General features: G+C 43.0%; 1 protein-coding gene across 9 annotated transcripts in view; it reads right to left on the bottom strand.

The window, feature by feature from the left end:
- The window catches only part of camta1a (calmodulin binding transcription activator 1a), a 280413-nt gene that overhangs the window by 32045 nt on the left and 224400 nt on the right, over positions 1 to 23968 (bottom strand). For all 9 annotated transcript variants that reach the window (XM_084917184.1, XM_084917178.1, XM_084917180.1 and 6 more), the window contains one exon: positions 4569 to 4722. In XM_084917184.1, coding sequence (XP_084773310.1) covers positions 4569 to 4722 — 154 coding nt within the window. The remainder of the gene's footprint in view (positions 1 to 4568; positions 4723 to 23968) is intronic.

The raw sequence follows: 23968 nt of genomic DNA, 5'->3' as shown, positions 1-23968 counted from the left end.
CAACCCCCCGCCCCACCCACTGCCCTCCCTGTCTACCTACTAGAACACCTCATGCTGGTCACCTCTCCCAAAAAAAGTTTTCACATAAAAACAGTTAGTATTTCTGGTTTTCCCTAAAGATAAAACAATCCACCGACTCAGACAGACTAGTTTCAATAAAGAATCTAAATGGCAGTACCTTTGATTATTTGTTCAGTCTCTATCATTTCTTCCGCATTAGACTGAAACAGCTCTAATTTCCCCCCTTACCCTAAACCCCCTGTTTCCTTTCTTAGTACAGCATTGATCGGTTGCTTTCCCCTCGTATCACTTCAACATAATGTCAAGCCTTTTGTATTGGACTGCTTGTTTCTGTTGTGCTTCTTTTTCTCCTATATGTCAGTGCCCGCTCCTACTCCATGGCATCTCCTCTGTGAGTGCTGATGAAGGTGACAGCAAGCTCAATCTTTCCACTCGCCACCCTTACCCTGACCTATGACTCTGTTCTGACGGGAAAAGCTTCTGGGAAAGAACATCACCAATCTGCTGCTGCCGGATCGGCTGCTGCACCAAGGGAAAAAGGGAGGTTTTCTCCTGTAAGGCTCCACTCGCTTGCCTCAGTCACACCTCACTAGCACCTCCTAATACTTTTCATCGCTCCACTTGTCAAGCAGCCACCACTTCTGATGAGACAGATAGTGGTTTCAGTGGCTGTAAGGTGGTAGGAGACATCGCTGAGTGCTGCAGAGCTCAGGCTCTCAACTGGGGAAAAAGGTAATATTTCAGAAGTGAGGCATATTTAGACTATCAAACAAAATCAAGCCAGCTTTAATTCAAGTTCTCTACACTCTAGTACCTCCTTTGGTTAAATATGCAAGCGAGATACATAGAGAGAATGAGGTTCAGAGCATGTATGAAAAAAGCTGAGGATTTGCTTAGTGCATGTCTGTTTGCACTTGAGATAAAAGGAGATGGAAACAGCGTAAGAGGGTGAGGGTAATGGAGATTAAAGACAGAGCTAGTTAAATTGAAGTGAAAAAAGCTGGGAAACATGATTGCATGACTGTGATAAGGATCAAACTTGAAAGCTCTACATTCCTTTGGTAGATTACAGGCTGGTCACCAGTAGATGTCAGCAGAGCTGTAGTGATCAAGCTAAGATCATACGCTCCACAGAAAACTAACTGTGGCAGGTTATAGAAACATGAATAGGATTCAGTTTGATGTATAATAAAGTCAGATTTATTCAGCCATTAATCTACTGTGGGTGAGCTAAAAAAAAGAGAGAAAAAAGGAAAAAAAGCAGATAACAAATGTGAGGGGCAAGTTTCATCTAACGTTATTACAATTAATGCACAAATTGTGTTTGGAGGTTAAACCACTTTAACCTCTTCACTTTGTATTATGTAAATATACAAAATAGTACTAATGAAATGATGCTAATAAAGATAACAAGGCAAAATGGTGTCGTGAATTTCCGTCCATAGCAAAGCAACATGGAAGCTTCAGGACAGACGAATGTCTGTGCTGATGATCAAACTCAGAGAGGGTGACAGAGCAAGAGTGAGAGCGTAATGCAACAACTTACATCCACCATGCAGCGCCATGCCTATTTGTCCAAACAATCTTGTTTCCCCTCTGCCCTGATCCCTCATGCCAGATTGCCACAGCCCTGTTCATCTAGACGGGTGTCACCCCTGAAGGCTCTGAGTTGTTGACGTACAGTTACCACCGTGTCTGCCTGTCTGCTCTTCTCACTGAGGGTTATATTCTAAAGCAGACATGACAGGAGCACTGCCACTAGGTTTAATCCCAGTGGAAGCAACAGCCGAGGCACCAAACAGCGACCTATTCATATGATCATTCTGATGATTGGATCCTGTCATGAGCAGCATCATACAGCCCTAATGACAAAAGCAGTTGATGCTGGGCATTTCCCACTCGGTTGTCTCTGCACCAGTGGACATTATGTGGGACAGCAGAGTACAACAGTTTATATGATGGCCAGTGCTGTCTGTCTTGCCTTGGTCTGTTCTACTCTGGCCCTGTCTGTCTAGCCTGGAGACAAGCCTTCTGTCTGTCTGAGTGTTTGTTAAAACTGCTCATGCGCTATCTGTCAGCAGGCTTGGGGCATAGCTGCAGAGTGCTGCGTGTTTATTGCATTAGACCAAAAGAGTGAATCAAGCTGGCTGCCTTGTCTATGAAACTGTAGCGTGACTGTGTAGCGATGCCCCTCTCTTACCCCCACCCTCAGCCCCCCCTATCTTCTTGCTACTTCTCTTTCTCATCAAACACCGCGGGGTGTTAAGGATGACGAGGTCAGACAAGGCCATGTTTCACAGGGCTTATATTTGAACTACTGTGTGTGAGCATTCGTGCATGTGAAAGGTTTTGTGACTGAGAGCAAGAATGTGTGTGTGTGTTTTGTTGTGGAGAGACAGAATAAGCTCAACTGATCCATGAAATCCACATTTTTCCTTTGTTGTTGTTTTTTTTGTATCATTAGACATGTCAAATGGTTTGTGCAGTGAAATTTTGTGAAAAGCACAACAAAAAGGGAAGAGCAAGACAAAGGGGGGCAATTATTTTGGAAAAATTGGCATTGATCTGGAAAAAAATAACGATTTGATTTAAAACTAAGAGTGTGCTGACAAAATTCAGCTTGTGAAATTGGAACCATCATCAGTTTCTAAGAAAGCAAATAAGAACAATTTCCAAACATAAGCCAGACATGAAAACACTGAAATGTGTACTGTGGAAATTTTGTGCTTTGCATTTGATGCTCACACCCTAAAGTTTAAATTTAGATTTTGTACATTCCTGATAAAGTGAGAAAATAAAATTGTTCAGCTGGTTACCCATGCATTTTGTCCCGATAGTTTCACTATACAACCTAAACGGCACGCATAAGTTCTGCTACGTTCTGTTATATACGAAGGGGGAGTCTTAAAACTACACACACATTTGAATCCAACATCTTGAAACAAACACAACAAAATAGAAAAATGACTGTATTTGGGGAGCTAATTTATGATATAAATAAAGCATGATTCACAGAGGCCAACTTCATCACAAGTTTTGGCTTCTGCTCCCTGCGTTGAGATTAAGGTTGCTATCTCACATGACCACTAGATGGCAATGTTGCTCTATCATTGAGTTCATGTTGACATGTCTTGTGCTCCAGGAGAAAGAGAGAAGGATGGAGAGGAGAAGAAAGACAGAAAGCAGAGACAGAAAGAAGGAGAGGGATTTTTTTTTTGCTCTTTATGTAGCCCCTCGTGTAGCCTGGCAGCTAGAAGGCATCTCACACTCACTCTCTTTGTCCCAACAACTCCCAAAGTTAATGACTTTACGCATTACTGCAAATGGTGCTTGATTTTTACATTAAGCCACAGATGTAATGAATACAGTAGGCTGTTGTTGCTCAGCGACTGTCCTGAGGTAAGGCTTTATGTTAAAATGACCTAAAACTAATGCTGTGATGAGGGTAACAATACAGCCTAGACCCCAGTGATGATGGCCTGGACTGCCTATTCAGTATGCAGCCAGCACGTGTGTGTGTGTGTGTGCTTGTAAAGCTGCTGACACCTTCCTCTTTACCTAGCCACATCACCAATAATTGGCCATTGGAATATCAGTCACAGCTCTGCTGGCCTCTGCCAGATACGCCCGAATTAGAGTCTGGTTGTTAAAGGTATCTTAACAGCTCTCTGAAAGATTTTCAATGCCCCCACAAGGTCCCCTTTTGGCTATTATCATCAGCAGACGAACCCTGACTTTTTTTTTTTTCCAAAACATTGCCTCGATCTTTGAGCAGGTCTAGAGACTCATAAGAACACATAATGCAACTCACAGAGCATTAGTAAAGCTGATTAACAACAGAGATCAATTCATTGAGGGGGGAGAGAGACAGAAAGAGCCAGATAAGGGGTGAAGGGGGATTTCTGGTGAGTCAGACATTCTTGCTCCCACGCACTAAAATGAATCAATAACCAGCTTGCTGCCCTCCTCTGCTTTGACTGCCTTCATGGACCAGAGGGGAGATGCACTCTCTCAGTCTGGCCGGAGTGGTGCCAGAGGTCTAGGGGAAGAGCTGAACTTCGACCTCCAAGTAAGAGACAGCTCCAGGAAGAGCACAAGCACTCATTTAAAATTGCAGGAATACTAGCCAAAGATGTTCTCTGACTGAGGTGCTGAGGGCACTTAGTGTACCAGCTATAAGATAATAGGACTGGAACATAAATAATCAGGCAAAAACAGCTGCCAGTAGTCTTTCCATGCATGCACATGCAGGTGTGCATAGAGACTATTAAGGCCTAATTTGCTGTTACAGCCTCTGCTCATATTAAAGGCTATGAATAAAAGCTAATGCATGCATAGCCCAAAACAGTATTACTCAAGTTCTCACACATGGACTACTGTTGTTCATTTTGAGATTAATGGACACAAAAAGCTGCCCAATGAGGCTGCTTTTCTGCATGACATGATTAAAAAGCTATTTCCTTGTTTGTAAAGAAGTCATTTTAAATTTTAAAAGTGTGCGTGTTTCCATCAAACAAGCTGTCCTGCTTCAAAATTCCTCAACTCACACATGGGTTTGAGTTGGCCGATCAGTTCCTCCTTGGTCCACTTGGCCCACTCTTTCTTGTCTGTATTGATGGAACACAGTATAGGTCCACATGGTTTCCCACAATCCTCGATCGCTGGAACATTCAAATAGTGGACGAGCACAATATCAGGGTTCTGTGGGGAAATCAGAGCGAGCAGGATGGTTACACAAATGCAAGAAATAAAAGCTTGATTTGCAAAGATGAAGACTAGAAACAAGTCAATTTATCTGCAAGGACAGTTAGAAGATTTGTTGAAGTGAGATATTCAGTCTTTCTAAATAAAAGTGAGTATTCTTTTGAAATAAGTGGTAAAAAAAATTCAGCTCAAGCATTGTATTGAGTCAAAGAAACTCAAAACCAGCTTGTCAATTTTTCTTACACTCTTTATTTAATTCTTAATTTTAGTGAAAAAGTCTCAAAACCAAAGCTACCAAACAAGATAATAATACACAATCTCACATTCACAACTTCAGCAGTTTTACAAAGAGCTTCTCATTCAGTCTTCTCATTCACACAAACACACACACACACACACACACATACAAATATATATATATATATATTTCTGTACATGAGAGGGAATCGGGCCTGTCTCATAAATGACAGATATTCAGCATAGTGCAGGAAAAAATTAAGACTTTGGGGATTGATAGTACACATCATGCAGTAAACTGTAACAAGTGCTAAACAAGTCCTCGATAATCACCAGTGGTGAGACAGCACCTGTCTTTGGATTTCAAAGCAAATAGGCTGGTCCCTGTCATTTTTTTTAAAACATCAGCTTCATCAGTCTAATCTCACACAGACAGCATGTTAACAATTTCAAAATCAGTTTGTGTTTTGCCAACAAACAGACCCGATTATGCAATTGCACTTAAAAATAGAAATGAATAATGATAGTTGATAAGGTTCGATAGGGTAGAGTGTTAATAATGATTATTAAAATGAGTTGTTACTGCTTTGAAAAAACAAAAATGTGAATGTGTTTATGTTGATAAAACACACATATTTGTAATAATTTCACTTAACAAATCCAGTGTGATTAACACGTTAGCACAGCTAATAACAGTCTTGACGGACACAAGAGGGCTTCAAACATCCACATACTGTGTGATGTGCATGCAACGCAACCAGCTTCTATAATTACCTTTATAGTGTACAATTTGTTAAGATAAAAAAAGACCCATATTTACATAATCTTCTGAACATTCTTACACATTTTTCTGTTCTTGCATAATATATTATTCTCAAAATAGATCAATTAGACATACAATCACAAGGCTTGGTTAGATTAGGATTTTTTTGCAGTGCATAGTGGATAATCTGTTCCATGGTTTCTTAAGGATATAATGGAGTGATAGTGACACATGCAGTACTCGTAGCTACTGTGTCTCAGATGAGAGGGCTTTTATGTGGAACAAGCCAGCTGGTTGGTGAGAAGTAAATGTTGCTGAATTAGAAACCCTGCATGGTATCCCTCACACAGACAACAAAGCCCAAGAACAGAAGAGGAAATGCACAATCCAAAACATAGCCAGGCAGCAGAACAAATCTGGGATCAGAAATCTGCAATAATCTCACTCATTATGTGACTGTATCTCTGCATCTCCAAATGTGTGATTGGATGCGTATACTAGTGCGTGTGCTCATTAATGTGTGTATTTGTACGTGCATATGTGTGTTAATTACAATGTGTGCTTGTGTAACACACGTATGGCATTTTGTCAAGTCCTCCCACATGGTGAGATGATGCCCTCAATTAACTCTGCCTGTATTTACCAAGTCAAAACTCAATAATTTTCCGCCTGCAAATTGTTACTGGGTTACCTCTGCAAATTCTCTAAATTGACAGCTTATGAATAATAGGTAGTGTTTAAAGGAATGTTGTGCAGGTGTGAATAACATCCATTCACTTCTGTAATCATGAAAAGCTTTGATTACCCAGCTCTCACAAGGAATGCTCTTATTTCAGTCTTTATCATTTCTGTTTCACTGTCAACATCTGATTGCCACTAAAACCAACAAAGACAAACAAGGTAAAATATCCCCATACTGACACATACACCTGACCCATACACAGCCAAATGTGCAAACACACATATGGGTACAACCACAGGAAGAGATGCTCTCATTACATGGTCTCTGGGTATGCTTGTTAATCTTTTCTGAATGTTTGGCCTCGGAGTGTTCCTGTTGGTTGAAAGAAACAGAAGGAGATTTATTTGTCTTTTACAGAAGTAAATCACACAAAATCACACTTACATGTGTGCATGCAATTGCAGCTAAATAAGATGCAAGAATGGACAAACCGACTGAGACCTTGATCGAGAAAAATGCTGTGACAACACGTGTGTGACTGCAGTTTGAGGCTTCATCAGTACTAAGTGGCAAATAAATCAAGGTGCTGCTACTGTAGGTCTGTGCTCCCTCTCACTGTGAACCATTAATCTGTGACTATGCCCCCCTCCATCCCCAACCACAATCTCTTCCACCGCCTCCCACCGTCCCTCTGATTTTCCTTTTACATCAGGCAGGGGTGTGGTTGGAGGGACACACAGATACACAGAACCAGTTACTTCTGTGAAAACGTCCCAACATGCGAACAACTACCATCTCTGATATGTTTCGGCACTCACAGTTCAGCAGTACATAATGCAATCTATGGAAGACAGATGACCTTCCCTCGCCACTAGCAGCAGAAGCTGGATCTAGACATTGCTTTGTGTTATCGTACTGCTTTCCTTGTCCCCTGTCATTGGCATGGGCACTAGGTGATGACTGCTGCCCTGTTTGGATGGAGATGGCACAGGCGGTGTGCAATGCCCCCAGATGGCATCACCAGCTGTGTCAATAGCCAAGAGATGCCCTCAATCTTTACTTGGAATGAAAGCGCAGAATGTAGACAGCTTCATTCAATTACGAGCGTACATAAATGTATGTGGATCTATGGGCACAGTCGGGAGTGAATGTGCACAGAAATAGAGCACATGTATAAGTGTGCGCAAACACACAAGCGTACATGAAAACAGACTGAGCAAGGACAAACTAATTAGCATAGTGTAACAGACACTCATGTACTCACAAGACACATAAGGCTTAGTTGAACACAATCATACACGTGGATACGCACAATCTCCTTCCTCCAACGCCCACACTCCCAGCTGTTTCCTACCTTTTCACACATAACTACACAAATATGCACACACACGTATAACACGATAAACACAAAGGAAGAGACCATGAGGTAGTCTTATAGCTCATCCAAATATAAGTAATCTTTATGTTCGCGTTTTACTATTAGGAATTTGCTACCTATTGTAAACCAAGAAGAGAGCCAGAGGCATATAACGTCTGGAACTTTCACTCTTTTTTCAGTCTTGTTTTACTTCTTTCTCTCCTCTTACTTTACAACATATTTAACAGTTCTCTCTCAACTCGGGCCTACCTCCACTCAAAGAGGAAAACAACACAATGAAAGTGTAAAGCGTCACATAAATCTATCAGGATGGTAATTTAATTTAATTTCCTGCTGGCTGCTTTCTTTTTCCACAGTGTAATATCAGTGAGTTGGTTTTCCAAGTGTAGGGGGAAAAAGGCTGAGGGTGACTTTTTGCCTGGATAGTCTTTTTCAGAGAAAATGAGATCTCATTAACTTATTGATTAATTGTGTAATGTAGTCTTTGGTTGTTTTTTTCCTCTTATTTCCCATGCAAGTCTCAAGGCAGAGCTCCAGCCTCCGCTCTGCAGCGGTGGGGAAGACTAGAACAGAGTTACAGGAAGCTGTGGTGTGCATTTGCATGTGCAAACATTTTAGGCATTTTAGACAACACCGCCATGGATGAACTGGATTCACTGTAAACAACTAGAAACAGGCAACTAGAAAACAGATTCCTACATCAGATGTATTGACCTCACAGAGTTCTGTCCTGAAGATCATTAAATTAGTCTGGGATTATATAAGGGAAGACAGAAAAAGTAAAACAGACTAAAAAGGGGCTGCTCGGGTCAGGTTAGGTCAGAGGGTTGATTACATAATGTGCACGCAGCACACTTTCATGCACACTCTGAATGGAAGCACGCAGAACTGGTCAGTAAAGAGACAGACGGGCAGTAAAAACTTAATGGGTTTTTTGACAGTTCCACCCATGCAGTGGCTCACTGGGATTTGTCCTTGTATGCCCGTTGACCAATACGCAACTGTGTATTTGTATATTATTATATTCTTACATGAGCCTGACATTGCTTGTCAGCATCTGTGCCAATCACTCATGTGTACTAATGCATGAATTTATCATGTATGCATAAAATATAACATGTGTAGCTAGTATTTTGATGATGCTGTGTTGTGTTAATGTTTACTGCGCCTCCCTAGAACAGATGGATAGATGTTGAGCTAATTACTAGAGGAGTCTTGGGGAGTCAGCCATGGGGGCGGAAGGCCTGCTGTGTGGGTGGTGGAGCTCCTTCCTGCCCCTCCTTTCACCAATCTCTCTCAAAAACACAGTGAAAAACACCAACATGCAACGGAATGAATGCACATATAAAATAATACAGTCACGCACACACAGACAATTACAGTCTAATATACAACGCACGAGACAAGCATGAAAAAGGTGTTGTGCCAACACTCACGCGCACACACATGCATATGCAAGACATCGCCATCGCAACCAAAGGATAAAGGTGCTGTTGTAGCCAGGCAACAGGTTTCTCTGGCACCCACGCACTTAGAGGCAGCCAGTGCTCCTACGATCTCTCAGTGAATGCCTACCTCCTCCTGAAGTCATACACCCTGCTCTACTCCAAAAGACAAGGAGGGAGAGAAAGGGAGAGAGATTCGCTGATGGAGCTGAAGACGGAGTTAGATGTTGGTGGAGACAGATACAATGACTTTCTACTTTGTGCTGAATGTATAATAGTGAATGTGCGTGTATAACTGCACAGAGATATAACGAACTGAGACGCGAGCACAAATTACATCTGTTGGTAAAATCTGGTGTGAGTGGTCAAGTGATGTGTCGGCTGTCTCGTTAAGTCTCTGTGACCTTGCCACAAGTGTGGCACTCTCTTGGAGTTCTTCCATGTAGCTGCTCCTCCAACAGTCCACCATAGCTCATTAAGAGACAAAAAAGGCAAGGGAAAGAGAGAATTTGAGACAGAGATACATGGAAAGACAGAGGAAGAGAGAAAGAAGAATGAGGGTAACAGCTCTTATATTGTCATTCAGGCAGCTCTGCTCCATGATTGTACTCCACCATAGTAGGCCTCGCTTTCACAACTCGTGCACAGGAGCGATAAGAACACCATTAACATGAAAGAATCTTAATTGAGAGGGGATGCTTCATGGAACAAGGATGAGCCAGGGAGTGAAGGAGGGAAACCTTGTTCCACTCTGATAAAATAACCGACACTGAAAAAGTGGGGGGATTCAAAGTCTGTCATACTGAAGGAAAGTGCAGAGCAGACAGGAAATCAGGTATGGGAAAAGCCCCCCTTTCCACTTTCAGGGAAATAAGCAAAACACTAAAAAAAAAAAAAAACTGAGGCAGTTCAGTGTGGAAGAATTGAACCAGCAGGCTACAGGATATCCATTTCAATACAAAATATCAAGAAAGCAGAAGCAGTCAATTGTTTTGTCACAAACATTCAGCATCAAGGCACAAATACAGCAGGGATGGGTGAGGATGTCTCTGCCTTTGTATCTGAGTCTGCCTACATTAGATTATAAATAGCATTTGAATGAGCGTCTAGAGGCAGATTTCTGTATGTTAGTTGGTGTATGTACATCAGTATGCGTGCAGAATGAGTGCAATGAGCTGTGAGTCTGAATTGAGTGCACTGACTGCATATTCATGCTGTCTGTATGTGCAGTGCATATTAGAATTTGTTGTTTGCATCGTTGCATTTGCCTGTGCGGTTTCATGTGAATATGGAACACCTGTGCACCGGATGTATGTCTTGCATGTCATGTGCTCACAGTCTGCAGAATAAGTACAAGGGGTGATTAAGGCTCTCTTCACTTGGCTATGCGGGGGCAGCTGCCCTGGCAGTGGCATGGTGATGGATAGCATCGGGTGCCAGTCATTAGGCAGCCTCCTGGCCTCTGGCACTGAGGTTGCACTCTTAAACACTGCCCTCCCCCGCCCATCCCCAAACACCACCGCTCATTTCAAGGTCAACTGCCTCTGTGGTGATATAAGTTCACCTTCACAAGTCACAAGACTTCTTCCTTTTGTTTGGAACCTTTATCATTCCCTGCCAAAGGGTGTGTTTTGGAATGCGGGGGTGGCTGGCTGGTGCCTTGCCTCATGCCGGCACACAGAAGCACAGACATGCGCACGCAGTTCATCAGCACACACGCAAACTCACACTCACAAACACACACTGAGGTAAACAAAACCCTATGTCAAACCCTCCCAAATAGGTAGCAAACAGCCCGAAGCTCCTGTCGAGGTAGCAGAGCAAACCCCTATCTGAACCTGCTTCTCTCTGGGTTATCTATGACAACCTCTTTGTTTAAATGTTCCCAGTTTAGAATACAGACACTCTAATTGGGGTGTCTAGAGTCAAAGCACAACTTAACTGCTACAGTTCACCTTCTACTGCATCTAGCTCTCCATCAATTACAGCACTGCCTGAGTGCCAAGCTAAAATGATGCCTGGGGTGAGTATCAATCCAGGGTAAGAGTCAGTTTACAGGGGGCTTTCTTAATGTGAACTGCATCAAATGCCTGTGTCCAAGGTATGCGAGAGGAATAGCAGAGCAGGGGGCACAGCAGGAGATCCTGATTTAGGGAAGATTCATACTCCACCTCTTTACTTCCACTACCTAGTGTACTGGCTGGGAGATATGAAAGGCAGAACTTGGAACTTTTGAGGACCAGGAAGAGGCCAGCATGTTTGAGTGTGTTTCAGAGGAAGCCAGGGGCTGAAGCCTGTGATGTTTAATTCAGTAGCACATAATCACTCCGATGGAGTTGAGAGCGGGGCTTTAAATAACTCAGCTTAGAGGGGCAGAATGGCTTCACTCTGGGTGGGGGAATGCAAGTTTGTGTGTATGCGTGTGCGCGTATGTGCACTTGTGTGTGTAATTGTGGAGATATGTGAGTGCATTTTGCAGTTCTACACGTCTGCGAGAATCCAAGAGAGTGCTCCACTATTTTTGTGTGTGGCTCCTCCCCGCTTTGAAATATTTTATTTGTGCAATGCACCACAGTAAAAGGTGGAGTGTGTTTGTTGCCTTGCCAAGTATCTGCATGCATTACAATAAAAGTGCAAAAGGCCAGTATTCAGAGCCTGAATATGGAGGAGCATTCTGGATGCCAAGCAGGCAGTAAGTCAGGCAGTAAGCCAGGCAGTGAGGCATCGAAGCTCCTTTAGCTGCCACAACACAACTCACAGTTTACAGCCCACTTATTCTTCCTAAGGCCCTTACAGAACACACTACCCTCTCCATTAGCTGCGGTGGTCCCAAGTGAGAGTCAATGCTACACAGGGGCAAGCTGAGAAAGGGCCAACCGGAGCCCAACTGGCTGCCATAATGGCCTTAGCAGAGCCCATGGCAGTTATCCTAAAATTCAGTGGCCAAGCAGGTGACACCAAGTAACATGGGAGTAAAAGCAGGGAGAGAAAGTTAGTGAGCCCTCTCAGACATAGTGGGGCTTTAACCATGTGTTCTCTCTCTTTACGGTTCTTTTCTTTTGTTTCCACCTGACAATAACCTCACAACCCCTGGCTTTCTCTGAGTCTTTTTCATCACCTCGCTCTCTTATTTTCATCTCTTCCTCTTAGGGCATACTGCAATTCATTTGGAGGAAGAAACATTGCTAATGCCATCTCTCTTTACTCCCTCTCTTTGGCTCTTGCTCTCTTTCATATCAGTGCTGAGTCTGATTTGTTTGTGCGCGTGTGTTGTCTTTCTCTCTGTGCCAGTCGACAAGGCGTACTATTTATGTGCCTCTGCCCATGTCTGTGAGCGAATCAGGACTTCACAGGAGCAGCCAGGGGAGTGAGATGTGCTGGTGCATTTCTAAACAGGGAGTCACAGGGAGGACTGATGTGTGCCCAGCTGCAAGACGGTCCAACCTGGCCACTATCTTCCTTTGCAATAGCTCGCTGAAGAACAATAGATAACGCCACTGGTCAGCATCAGAAACAACTGCTGGGGTTGTATCACAGAACTGACCCAGTCAAGTGTTGTGAACATGAATGCACACATATGTAGATATGCACTTACACCACAAAGCATCAGGAGCCTTTCACACATTGACAACAGTAGCCACAGGACTGCTGAGCCTGTGTCCTCTGTCAAACAGGGTGAGGGGTTCATTGTTATTACTGGGCTGGATAGTGGAGCAGTCCCTGAGCTCAGCTTGGCAAGACCTCTCTCTGGAGATACACGCAGAAACCTCTGCACATGCACATGAGTACACACACACACACACACACACAAAACATACAAATGGGTAATCAAACGTCTACCAATGGGGGGGAAAAAAAATGCTCAAATGGTTTCCTAGCAACCAATGGTGTGTACTGGGTCCACATGAAAAATGAAAAATAAAGACAGTGTGTGAATGGGTACTTGTGTGTGTGTGTGAGACAGAATGAAAAAATAAGGTTCAGATTAACAGTGCACATTAGAAAGATATAGAGGTGTTTTTGGACTGAAGTACAGAGATGAGACATTGTGCATTGAATAAGAAAAGGTAATGAAAAGAACAAAAAAGGGGGAAAAAAAAGCTGCATCAGGGACCTGCCACTCTAATCGACAAACAGCATTTCCCCAGTATCTCAACAGGGGCAGTGTTGACTGCGAGTTGATCCAAGGAACAAGTCTGCAGACAGTTAAGGTCATGGTAGTGTGATGTCGAATCACAGTTCAAAAAGATTGCATCATGGGAATAAATCAGTAGCTTACAGACTGTTACAAATATGTAACACTGCAGGGAAGGGGATTATGCACAAACCAAAGCAATGCCTTCAGGAAATGGCCTAAAATGCAGTGCGCCATGTTTAAATGTAAAACACAGGGGGTTGTGCTGTACCAAAGTCACACAATCAGGTGAGAGTAGTGGTTTATAAAATTGCTACAGAGCACTGCACAGAGAAACAGATGAATCTCGTTTTCCAACCACTGCTGAACATTGTAACTAAAACACAAGTCCCTTTTAAAAATGATTAAACAACAACAACAACAACAACAACAACAAAAAACCAGAGTTACATTTTATTTGTTTATCTATGTGCTAGCATATGAAATGTGAGGCGCAAAGCAGCGTGTAATAGTGTGTGTGTGTTTCCACAAGATACTACTCTGCGTGTGATTGTGTACGTGCATGTGTCGTATGTCTGTCTGTAAAATTGTGCGTGTGAGCTAGAGAAAGGCATACTATCTCCATCCAGCAGCTGCCACAAAGAGGCTTCCCAAAACAAGTGCAGGGCCGTGACAGAGACAGAGCGACCGCAACCTTCTGGTGGTGTAATAGGAAATTAATTGAGACCATCAATATGGTATTAATCATTAAAGAACAGGTGCTGAGGTGGCACTTTGCTGACTGCTCTGCTGTTGGCAGCACTCACATACACACTTAAAAGTAAAAGTTTGATCTGCTGTTTTGCAAAAAATGTAGGTGGGAACAAAAAGAGAGGTAGAGAGAAAAAGAAAATGAGGGAAAGAAAGTCCCATTAAAACACAAGAAGAGAGACTGGGACCAGAATGCCCCAGAGCGTCAAACAGTGCTATTCTGTCAAATCCCGCTGGTGTCACAGAGATATGCACAAGGTGTCCTTTGGTGGTGGTCCAAGGTATTGGACGGCAACAGATAGTGCTTCTCTTTTGAACGGTTACAAAGTCCACATTAGGAGGCTGGAGGGCTGCTGGTGGAGTGAGTTGAAATGTTGTTTGCCAGAGAGACCATGTTTGGGTTTTGGGAGTTCACTTATCCTTACTGGTTTGGTTTAGATGCCAAAAAATATTCAATTAGTTTTAGGAATAGACAATGTTTTGGGTTCAAATATGCTCAATTATAGTATCAACCCTGCAAATTAAAGAATTACTTCACCAAAATCTTTTGTTTTGTTTTGACAACAAAACGAATATTGTAGGATCAAATCAGTAGCACACCCACAAAGAGTAGAGAAACCAGCTCCTGGAAGCACTATATCAAGAACTTAGACAGGGTATATATAACACGTCACATCTCTTTCAGCGCAGGACCAGATGTGACCCTGGATTCACCAAAGATAATCAGATGTGAAAACTGGATGGGGTCCCCATCTTCAAGGTGCACCACCATCTCACACCTTCGTGTCCAACTTCTAGTTCGTCTACTGAGCCAGCTGGGTCCCTTCAAGCAATCACTAGCTTGGATCCCCCCAAAAATCCAGATTTATAACATGAAAGAGAATGGACATGGACTAATTCTATTAGTCTGTGTTTCAAGTAACACACTGTGTTTTGTGTGATTTGATCTTCTGACTCTTAGAAATGCATAACATGACATGACATGACATGACATGACATGACATGACATGACATAACAAAACAAATGTAGGGTATAAAGTAGCAAAAAGCACTGTGAAAAAATTAGAAAATGTCAGGTAAATATTCATTAATTCCCTTGGAGGCCATGTTTCTTATAGCAGCTAATTCATCATAAGATAAAGCACAGTGAGGACTCGAGGGCAGTGTTAATCAGCCGGAGGTGAGCCAAATTGCAGAAACTACAATAAGCTGTTAAGCACACCACGTCTTCAAATTGTTCAAGGTGTGTCACTGCGATGAATGCTTCTTCTTATGAATAATACATCACACACGTATACATAAATATATCTGGAACAAACTTTGTATATGTGTCTATGTGATGAGATGCGCACAAAACATGAGCGTATATCTGTGTTTGGGGGGGTTGTACTTAGCGGCAAAGTTCAATAGTCTTTAGGGATCGCATAAAGTCTTCCAAAGGCACCTTACCCCAAACCCTCACCACTCCATGTTTGTCAGTGTCAAGGTTGAGCCTATCAAATGTTTATGATTCAAGAGCTGTAGATAAGACAAAGATTGATCTGGATCGAAAGGCAAATAAGATTGCCAAAGCCCAGAGTCAGCTGAAAAGCCGGCAGAGGGAGCAGAGGGGGAGGAAAAAAGAGAGACTTAAAGGAGAAAATGCATTAACACAGGTCTAGCCCTGGGAGAGCACGGAGTATCGAATACTTCCTGTACACATACTGAATACTTGGGGAGAATATGGATCCCCCATCATGAGCAGCTGACTGATGCTGTATCCGTGAATGCACATGTGTCTGTGTTTGATCTATGGCACACGTGGCACAAAGTTTTAGAGTGCTGACGTGATCCTTGTGATGTGACTAGCACTGTGCAGACAACTGGGAGAATAGGACACCCTGTCTCTTTTCACCACAGTGGCAATAACATATCAGGTTTAATTTACCATCTCTAACAGTGGAAAAAAAATGGGAAACGATGTCATCAAATAGAATGTTTTTCAAAGGCCAGTGTTATGCATGGATATGTGTATTTGTGTGTGCATGTGGGACAGATAGGGGGATAAGACCCTTTGATGAATTTCCCACTGGCCCTGGCCAGCTTGCAGAAGCGGAACAGAGCAGAGGCCACCAGAGAGTTGGGGTCTGAGCCCCGGGGCCTGTTTTTTCCCACCCTTTCTCAGCCTGCCTTCTCCTTACCTCCTCTGATCAATACTGGGTCCTAATCACTGAGGACAGTATGGCAGTCCTCTCTTTCTCTCATCTCCTCTCTGAGTTTTTCTTCTCATTCTTTTTCAACCTCTGCCTCTATTTCTAGCATAAATTATGCGCACTTGCTTTTTCTCTGTGAGTTTGTATCAAGGATGAACGCGTCCAGATGTGTCCCCACTTTTCCTATATTAGGAACACATATTCTGACAGTGTTTCTATGCATATTTGCAAAAGCGAGCCAGTTTGAATCTCTGTAAATATGTGAATAGGCTTATACGAGACTGTTAAAATGTGTGAATGTGTCTGTGTACAACAAGATAAGAGAATATCCTTGAAAAAGCAGCACCAACATAAACCCCAGTGAATTCTATGAGTAGCATGCATAAACTTGAATAATAACACATCCCCTCATTTAGGTGGCTTTATCCCAGTTATCTAATTGCTCATGTCTTTTTTCTTTAATAAACTAATGAATGTAGCTGGGTTAAGGCCTGGAAATACATAGCCAGCAATAAGAAGCACTGCTTTAAACCCCAAACTGCATCAGAACAGCTGAATAATTTGTAGGAGAAATAATTACGGGGCAGAAGAGCAGGCATCAATCCTGGAACACCGACAGTGCCCTCGCTGGAAACTACTTCACCCATAAGCCAAGGCTCCATTAGGTATTGTCTAGGGCCCACAGGCTAATTTGTTTGCATCAATAATACATTCAAAGGATTTATCTAACTTGCAAATGAGCGTTCATTTACTGGTCCAAGAGGCAAGGAGGAGAGCAGGAAGCAAAAGTGAAGGTGTAAAGGCTGAAGCAGCTGGTTGCGGGTATCTGGGACACAGTTAAGTCTGCTATGCAGCAGGATGGTGGTCCATATCTAGCAGGTAGTTGGCAGAATTCAGATATGGTTGCCTCTGACATGCTTGGCTAACAGCCAGTGTTTATGTAGGGCAGAGATGGGCCAAGGTGTGAGTGACCAACCATTGGAAAGGCATTAAAAATGAACCAGAGAGTCCCATTACAGGCACAACATATTAGCTTCTCCACCAAATATTCTCTGATCCCATGCCAGATGAAAAGATGACAAAGAGGAGTGTGTAAGTCTGTGTCTCTGTTAGAAGAAAGGGCTGTGGCATTAGTCAGACATGGTGGGGTACTGGGATCCCCAGTGCCCTTTGATCTCTGTTCTGTGCTGTCTCCCACAGGTGATACCAAGACACTCAAAGCCAAAAGTGGAGGTGGGGTTTAACAGAAGTGAGCTATAGAGAGAGGGGAAAAACAGAAGAGACGAGAGAGACAGATAAGTATGGGAGAGGAGGAAGGAAGCTGGCCATGAACATATGCTGCCTCCCCATGCCAAGCCCCACTGGCTCAGGCAACCCACGCATACGCTGCACTGCTGCTGCTGTTACCACTCCAGCCCTCTCCAACACCAACACCATGGCACTACTTAGTCAAACAAAGCTGGAGAGATGAATCTGGAAAGAGACCGGGTCTCCCCAGTCTCAGCTCTGCCAGGGTAGGGCTGCTTGGCTTGGATAACACAGGCTGATTATAGACACACACACACATACATATACAGAATAACGGCTTTCAGCTGTTTGGCTAGTCCCCCCCAAAATTTGTGACTCTTCTTGTGTGGGCCACCATATAACACTATGATAAACTGTGAAACAGGACACTGATTTTGTAATTTTCTAATGGGCTTAATCTTTTTCACTCTGAAGAAAGATTGGTGGAATCTGCAAAATAGAAATTCTTCATGCAAAAAATTAAAAAGAAGAATATAAAAAATATATTTGATTCAGGACTACTGTAGTAAAGGGTCTTAAACCTTTTGTTGATAAAACATAAAAATATTAGTACCCAATTATGCCAATTCACAACAATAGTCAAACAATAGTCATCTTAATGCACTTATACCTATATTATTAGTTAAAAGCCATACAGAATTACAGAGAAACTATCCACTAGCAGTCACAGGAGGATGTATAGTATGAACAGTGTATGTATAGTACTCATAACAAGCACTGTAGTCTTATACTTAGATACTTCTAACTATACAATTTATCAGACATATGAACATAAACTGTCATTTAGTAAAAGACAGCTAAAAAGACTGAATGGGAGGAATGTTTTCTGTACTGGCTGTCTAGGATTTCTCATATGGTTTGAAAAGCAGTGTATGTGACCCGCGTATGTGAGGCAAAGACAAGAGCACTGTGGTTACTGGAACTTTTATGCTTGACGTACTTTACACCTAAAGGTATCATTAACACTAGCAGTCTAAAGGCTCAATTCGGTTTTCATTGCTTAAAGATTTTTTTTATGCGCCAGATTAAAATTCACAGAAAGGTCACACACTGTTATTTTTATAAAATACCTGATAGGATTTTTAAGTTGAATCATTTATCTATGAAATATTTTGCGAGACGAGGCACTGCCATTACTTAAAACGCTGCAGTGCGGCCGGGGAAAGGTGGGGGGGGTTCCATAGAAAAATTTCAAATAATGCCTAAACGTGTTTTTGATTTTTGGTTTTACCGTGTTGTTGAAGGAATGGAGGATGAGGATGGGGGATTCAAAGAAAAGGCAAAAATGCAGAAGATCAACCACACAGATGTACCCTGCTTGCTAAAACCCATGTGCACGCACACCAGCATCCTTCTAGACCCATAAATCCAAACAAACCCACACATGTAATAGACCCATACAAGACACCAGACACACAAACACCCTCAGACGTTGAGCTATATAATAACAAATGCTTGTATAACAGAGAAATCAAATTCAGGGTTCATCTTGCAATCTGAGCCTCACAAACTCAATTCCCCTCTGCTGTCTAGCCACTTCATGTTCCACGCCTTTTCTGTGTGAACGAATGGGGTCAGTATCGCCACATAAACATCATCCTCTGCTCTCTCCCCCTTCCCCCCCCTTTCTCAGTGAATGGATGCTGAGCACTGGTGCATATCTACGCAGGGATGGCAAGGGCACCGAGGAGAGAAAATCAATACTATATCTCAGCACTAAGCACAATCCCAACCAAAAGCAGCTGGAGTTTGCAGGTTGCTCCATAAACTGGACGGCTTCATCTGGCCGGCTACTGTGTCGGTGGATTGCTACTGTAATGCACTATAGCACAATGGCCTAGGCCAGAGTCTGCCAGACGCAGAGGTACACACACTTGCAGACAGAAAAACGCACATACACAGAGACAAACAGCACGCTCCTAGGGAATAGCAACAGCAATGAGAAAAACTCTCATGAGGCAGGAACAGGGTTGACAAACACACTCTCCTCTCTCACAACCAAGGAAAAGCACCTCAGGACCATTTAGCCCACCCTTACTAGGTGTGTGTACATTCACGCACTTACACAGCTGCACATAAGCACATAAACAGTCACACAGTCGTACTATACGTACACACGTTCAGAGGCATATACAGAGACGGCCCTTAAAATACTCGCTCCAAAAATAGCACACTGGAAACCGGACTGAGGCTATTATTATTGCACACACGTCCTGCCCGGTCCCACCAAGGAAAGGGAAGAGACTAATGATTTTCCTGGTGCAAGCAATTAAAAAACTATTTGTCACCTGCCAGGTTGCATATGACGTTAGGGGCCTTGGCAGAGGACCACAGAATAACTCCACATATACACACTGTACACAGACAAAATGGGCTGCACCATAGCAAGCCGTCTAAAGGCAGAAATGGTGCATAAGAAACAGGTGAAGCAGCTAGAGGGCCACTGAAATAAGGGAAGCAAGAGGGAAGAAACAGTACTTTGGATAGAGGCATAGAGTTTTGTAAATGGCTGATTTATCCGGACAGTTTAATACCAGGCCAAACAGAGCCTCAGACAGCACACTGCCGTCAGGAAGTCATGTAATATTTAGAATCGAGCCAGTGAAAGTCATTCTGCTGTTGCTGGGTTCCTGGCTAAAATAGAAATGTATATTTCCCCCTCTAACCTACACAACCTCACCCCCCCCCTAATAACATGACAACAGAAAAAGTCGTTGTCATCCATCTATATCCCTACTCTGCCTGTCTTCCTTCTCTTAAGGACAAAAATGCAGGTTTATATACATTTTCATGTCAAATGACTTGATTTAAGGAATTTGAACACTAAAATTACGTTGTGGTCACATTCCTATGCTGATCAAGTATTATGCAGTTTACATAATATCTGCTCAAACCCATATGTGAAACTTAGATAACATAAAGTGTTTAATTTATTTTATTTGGGTATCACTGACATATATGATTCCAGTATAAAACTTGCTATGGTGGAGGATATGCTTATAGGGTGAAAAAGGCTGATAAAGAGCTTCACCAAATGATGCAAGGACATTCACCTGAAGCTCTGTATCAGCAAAATAATGAACTTGTGGTGCAGGGACAGAAGGCCAGCTGTCCTGGTTGTCTTCCAGAGAGTGAAAGTGAAGAAAGTGGACTTATTCCTAAAAGACAAGTCACTAAACACTGAAACCCTGTGTTTACACTGATCTCATAGTCTCATGCTCCCGAGCTGCGATGTTCTCCTGTTTTAAGCAGAGAATTATGATGTCTTTGTGAAGAAGTCAAAGTTAGTGCATGCATTCTTGAGCTCTATCTAGACATTGATATTTGCGTTACCAAAAATAGGACCGATATGAAATCACAGTGACACTGACCTAAGTTTTGATCACCACTATCTGATCTCGACCTAGTGAACGTTTTAGCATTCTTTAAGGCATCCCTGATATATAACGTTCACAAGAACAGAATCAACACACGTTATGTGTGGACTGCCTGAAGGACAAACAACCACAAAGATCACGATAAAGTAATATCATGGAAGTTGTATGATGGTTTGGATGCCACATAATGGATACACAGTCTGACTTAAACCAGGAAGCCAAGATTTGACTATGGGTTGTGTGGAAAAAAAACACCTCTATGTATTGGAAGGGACTAGTACATGCAATATGCCTCCTTTGCACTATGCAGCCCTCTCCAGATTCAGCTTGAAGCATACACTTGGCTGAAGTAATTTATGAGGCAGCTCGTTAACGTTAGGTGATTTGCACTGCTCGTTTGCTCCCGCTCATCTCTACCAAATGATATCATCTTCTACCTCTAATCTCCTAACTCTAATCCCCATTCTCAAAGCACCGCCACCCCTCCCACCTCTTGTTTCTTCCCCTCCTGCCATTGCGCCTCTCTTTCCCTTCCGCAATTTGCTTTCGTCGTCCTCTTCTTCCCTCCTCCTCCTCTCATTCTCTGTGTCTTCTCAGGTTTGCGTGGGTGTGTTTTGAGATGGGAGAGCAGACAGGGATAGGAGCAGAGCCGTTCCATTGAAGGGTGTGTGTGTGTGTGCATATGTGTTCAATACGACATCTACTCAGATCAAAAAAGACTAAAAGAAGTCTGGTTTGACTCTGAAGGCTTATATGCCCTTGTAGTTACTTCTGCACTGCCCCCTACTGAGAGGGAGAGAGTGGAGGCCAAAAAAAGAGATTTTTCTCAAAACATGCAGAGGGGCAATAGCTCAGCAATCCTGGGGAGACACAGTGGCAGACAAAAATAAAGACACAAAAATAAAGAGGGGACGGGGAAAGATGGCAGGAGTGAAAAGAAGAAGAGGAATATTTATTGGAAGCAACAGATACTGTATGGCAATGCTCATAACAGAGTTTGTTACTGACAATTAGGAAAAGAAATTGCATTGTTTTTAATTCATTATAAAACATGGTTGAGGCTCTCAGGACTTCAGTGTTCACTTTAGCTAGTAAATTGATTCGACCACACTGACCTAATACTTTGTCTTATATCCTTTCCACAAACAGTCCTTAGTCTCTTCATCCCTAACCCACAGAGAAATCAACCTGTCTCAGAATAGATACAGCTAACACTCTCACAGAGACTGATTTTTACAATGAAAATTGCCAATTATAGAAATTGCAATCAGAGCTGTTGGTTTGTACATTGATGAGTGGTAGCTGGTTAAAGGGGAATTGAGATCAATATCTGACTGAATGCAGAATGAATGACTCTGGCCCTACCAGACCTTTTACGCTGACTTCTCTTGCTACTCTTTGTTTGTAACATTCACTTTCCCTGTCTTCCCCCCCTTACCTCTCTCCTTTCTTTCCCTGGCTCATCTTTCCCACTATGACACGTCCAAGTGATCGTGTCGGGATGTCAGCCCTCATCTACGGCTAATTGGGGCTCAGAGGAGTAATCAGGGCAGGACAAATCAGACAGTTCTGGTCATTAGCTGTGACCAGTGTTCTCTGGGAAGCTGGGAGATGCGTGCACACTTCTGCCATCACGCCTGAGCCTGCAAAGTGACAAAGGCAGACGCATGGCTTGACATGAGATAGGCCCAGCACAGATTTATTGTGAATCCACTGATGTTCTGTGCTTTCTCACACGCACAGGCAGAAAGTAAACACAAATAAGACTGCCTGGTGACACAATTCCCAGGGATTTCTTATTATCTAATATGGTAGAGGCAGCAAATGGTTGCTGAAGAGAATGTTCATTACAGAGGAACAGAGGATATTATCAAATCAGGAGCAGGGTTTGTTGCACTCGCTAACTCAGACTCAGATATTTGCTTTCGGCTCTGGTTGCAGGACAGTACTTTGTAGTTGTTTTAGCTCGCAATGGACAGTGAACAGAGCAGAATAACGTAAAATAATGGTGTCAATATCAATCTTGAAGTCTCGAAATGTAAACATGTCGATGGGTACTTTATCCGAAATCGGGTGCATGACTCTTGAGCAAGATGAATGTCAATTCGCCTTACTGGCGGAGCCTTAACCTTTCAGGATAACTGAATTATTTAAGCACCACATACCTGTTGTGGGCCTCTGTTTCTCTGTGTGGATTCAGACTGGTTAGGAGGCTGCATGAGTCTATGGTCACGCACGCCTCTTTGGCTGCAGAGTGAAAATGGCAAGACAAATGCAGCGGGGGATTTGTGATAATTGGCGGTGCTGGTGGGCTAGGCGACGGGCCTAGAGAAAAGGTCGCAGGCACTGAGGAACAGATCAGTCTGCCAGGAGGAAAGGAGGTGCCCGGTGCCTCTAGGGTTTAGCTCAACTTCTCCCTTTCATCATATGGAGAGATTGTGCTCCAGTAGGGGCCATTAATTAAGCACCAGTATAACCTTCAATTTGTTTAGAGGTCAGAAGCCCCAGTGTTACTGTTCTGGGCAGAGACAAACTTCGAACTATTTTCTCACTGAGTAGAAACAGGGAGTAGCAGATGTGCTCAGAGTTCAAGAAGCAGAGTTGATAGCAGGGGGAGAAACTTATTTGAATGTTTATGAGTATTGTAAAAAGAGAAGGTTAGCGTCAAAAGAACTGTGTCTGTGTGACTGCACATCGGGAGGAGGAGAAGTGAGGAAAATGAGGGGAGCCACAGGGACATGGCTCACACCCTGACATGCTCGTGAAGCAGCTGTTCTCCTCATGGCTGCGAGAGTAGGGGCCTGCCAGCAGCAGCATCCTGCCGAGAGCACCATGGTTTCCCACCATAGTGCAGTAACAGAGTAGCAAAGTCTGTTGCACAGAGACACACACACACACACACATACCAAGAAAGACAAGCATGTGCAGACACTGATGTGCGCTCCCATAGCACATTCTGCCACCTGTTCTCCTGCC

This window comes from Perissodus microlepis, chromosome 20, assembly GCF_051167445.1.
Source record: "Perissodus microlepis isolate ML-2025 ecotype Zambia chromosome 20, ASM5116744v1, whole genome shotgun sequence".
NCBI classification, from domain to species: Eukaryota; Metazoa; Chordata; class Actinopteri; order Cichliformes; family Cichlidae; genus Perissodus; species Perissodus microlepis.
This window is presented reverse-complemented; position numbering and strand designations above follow the sequence as displayed.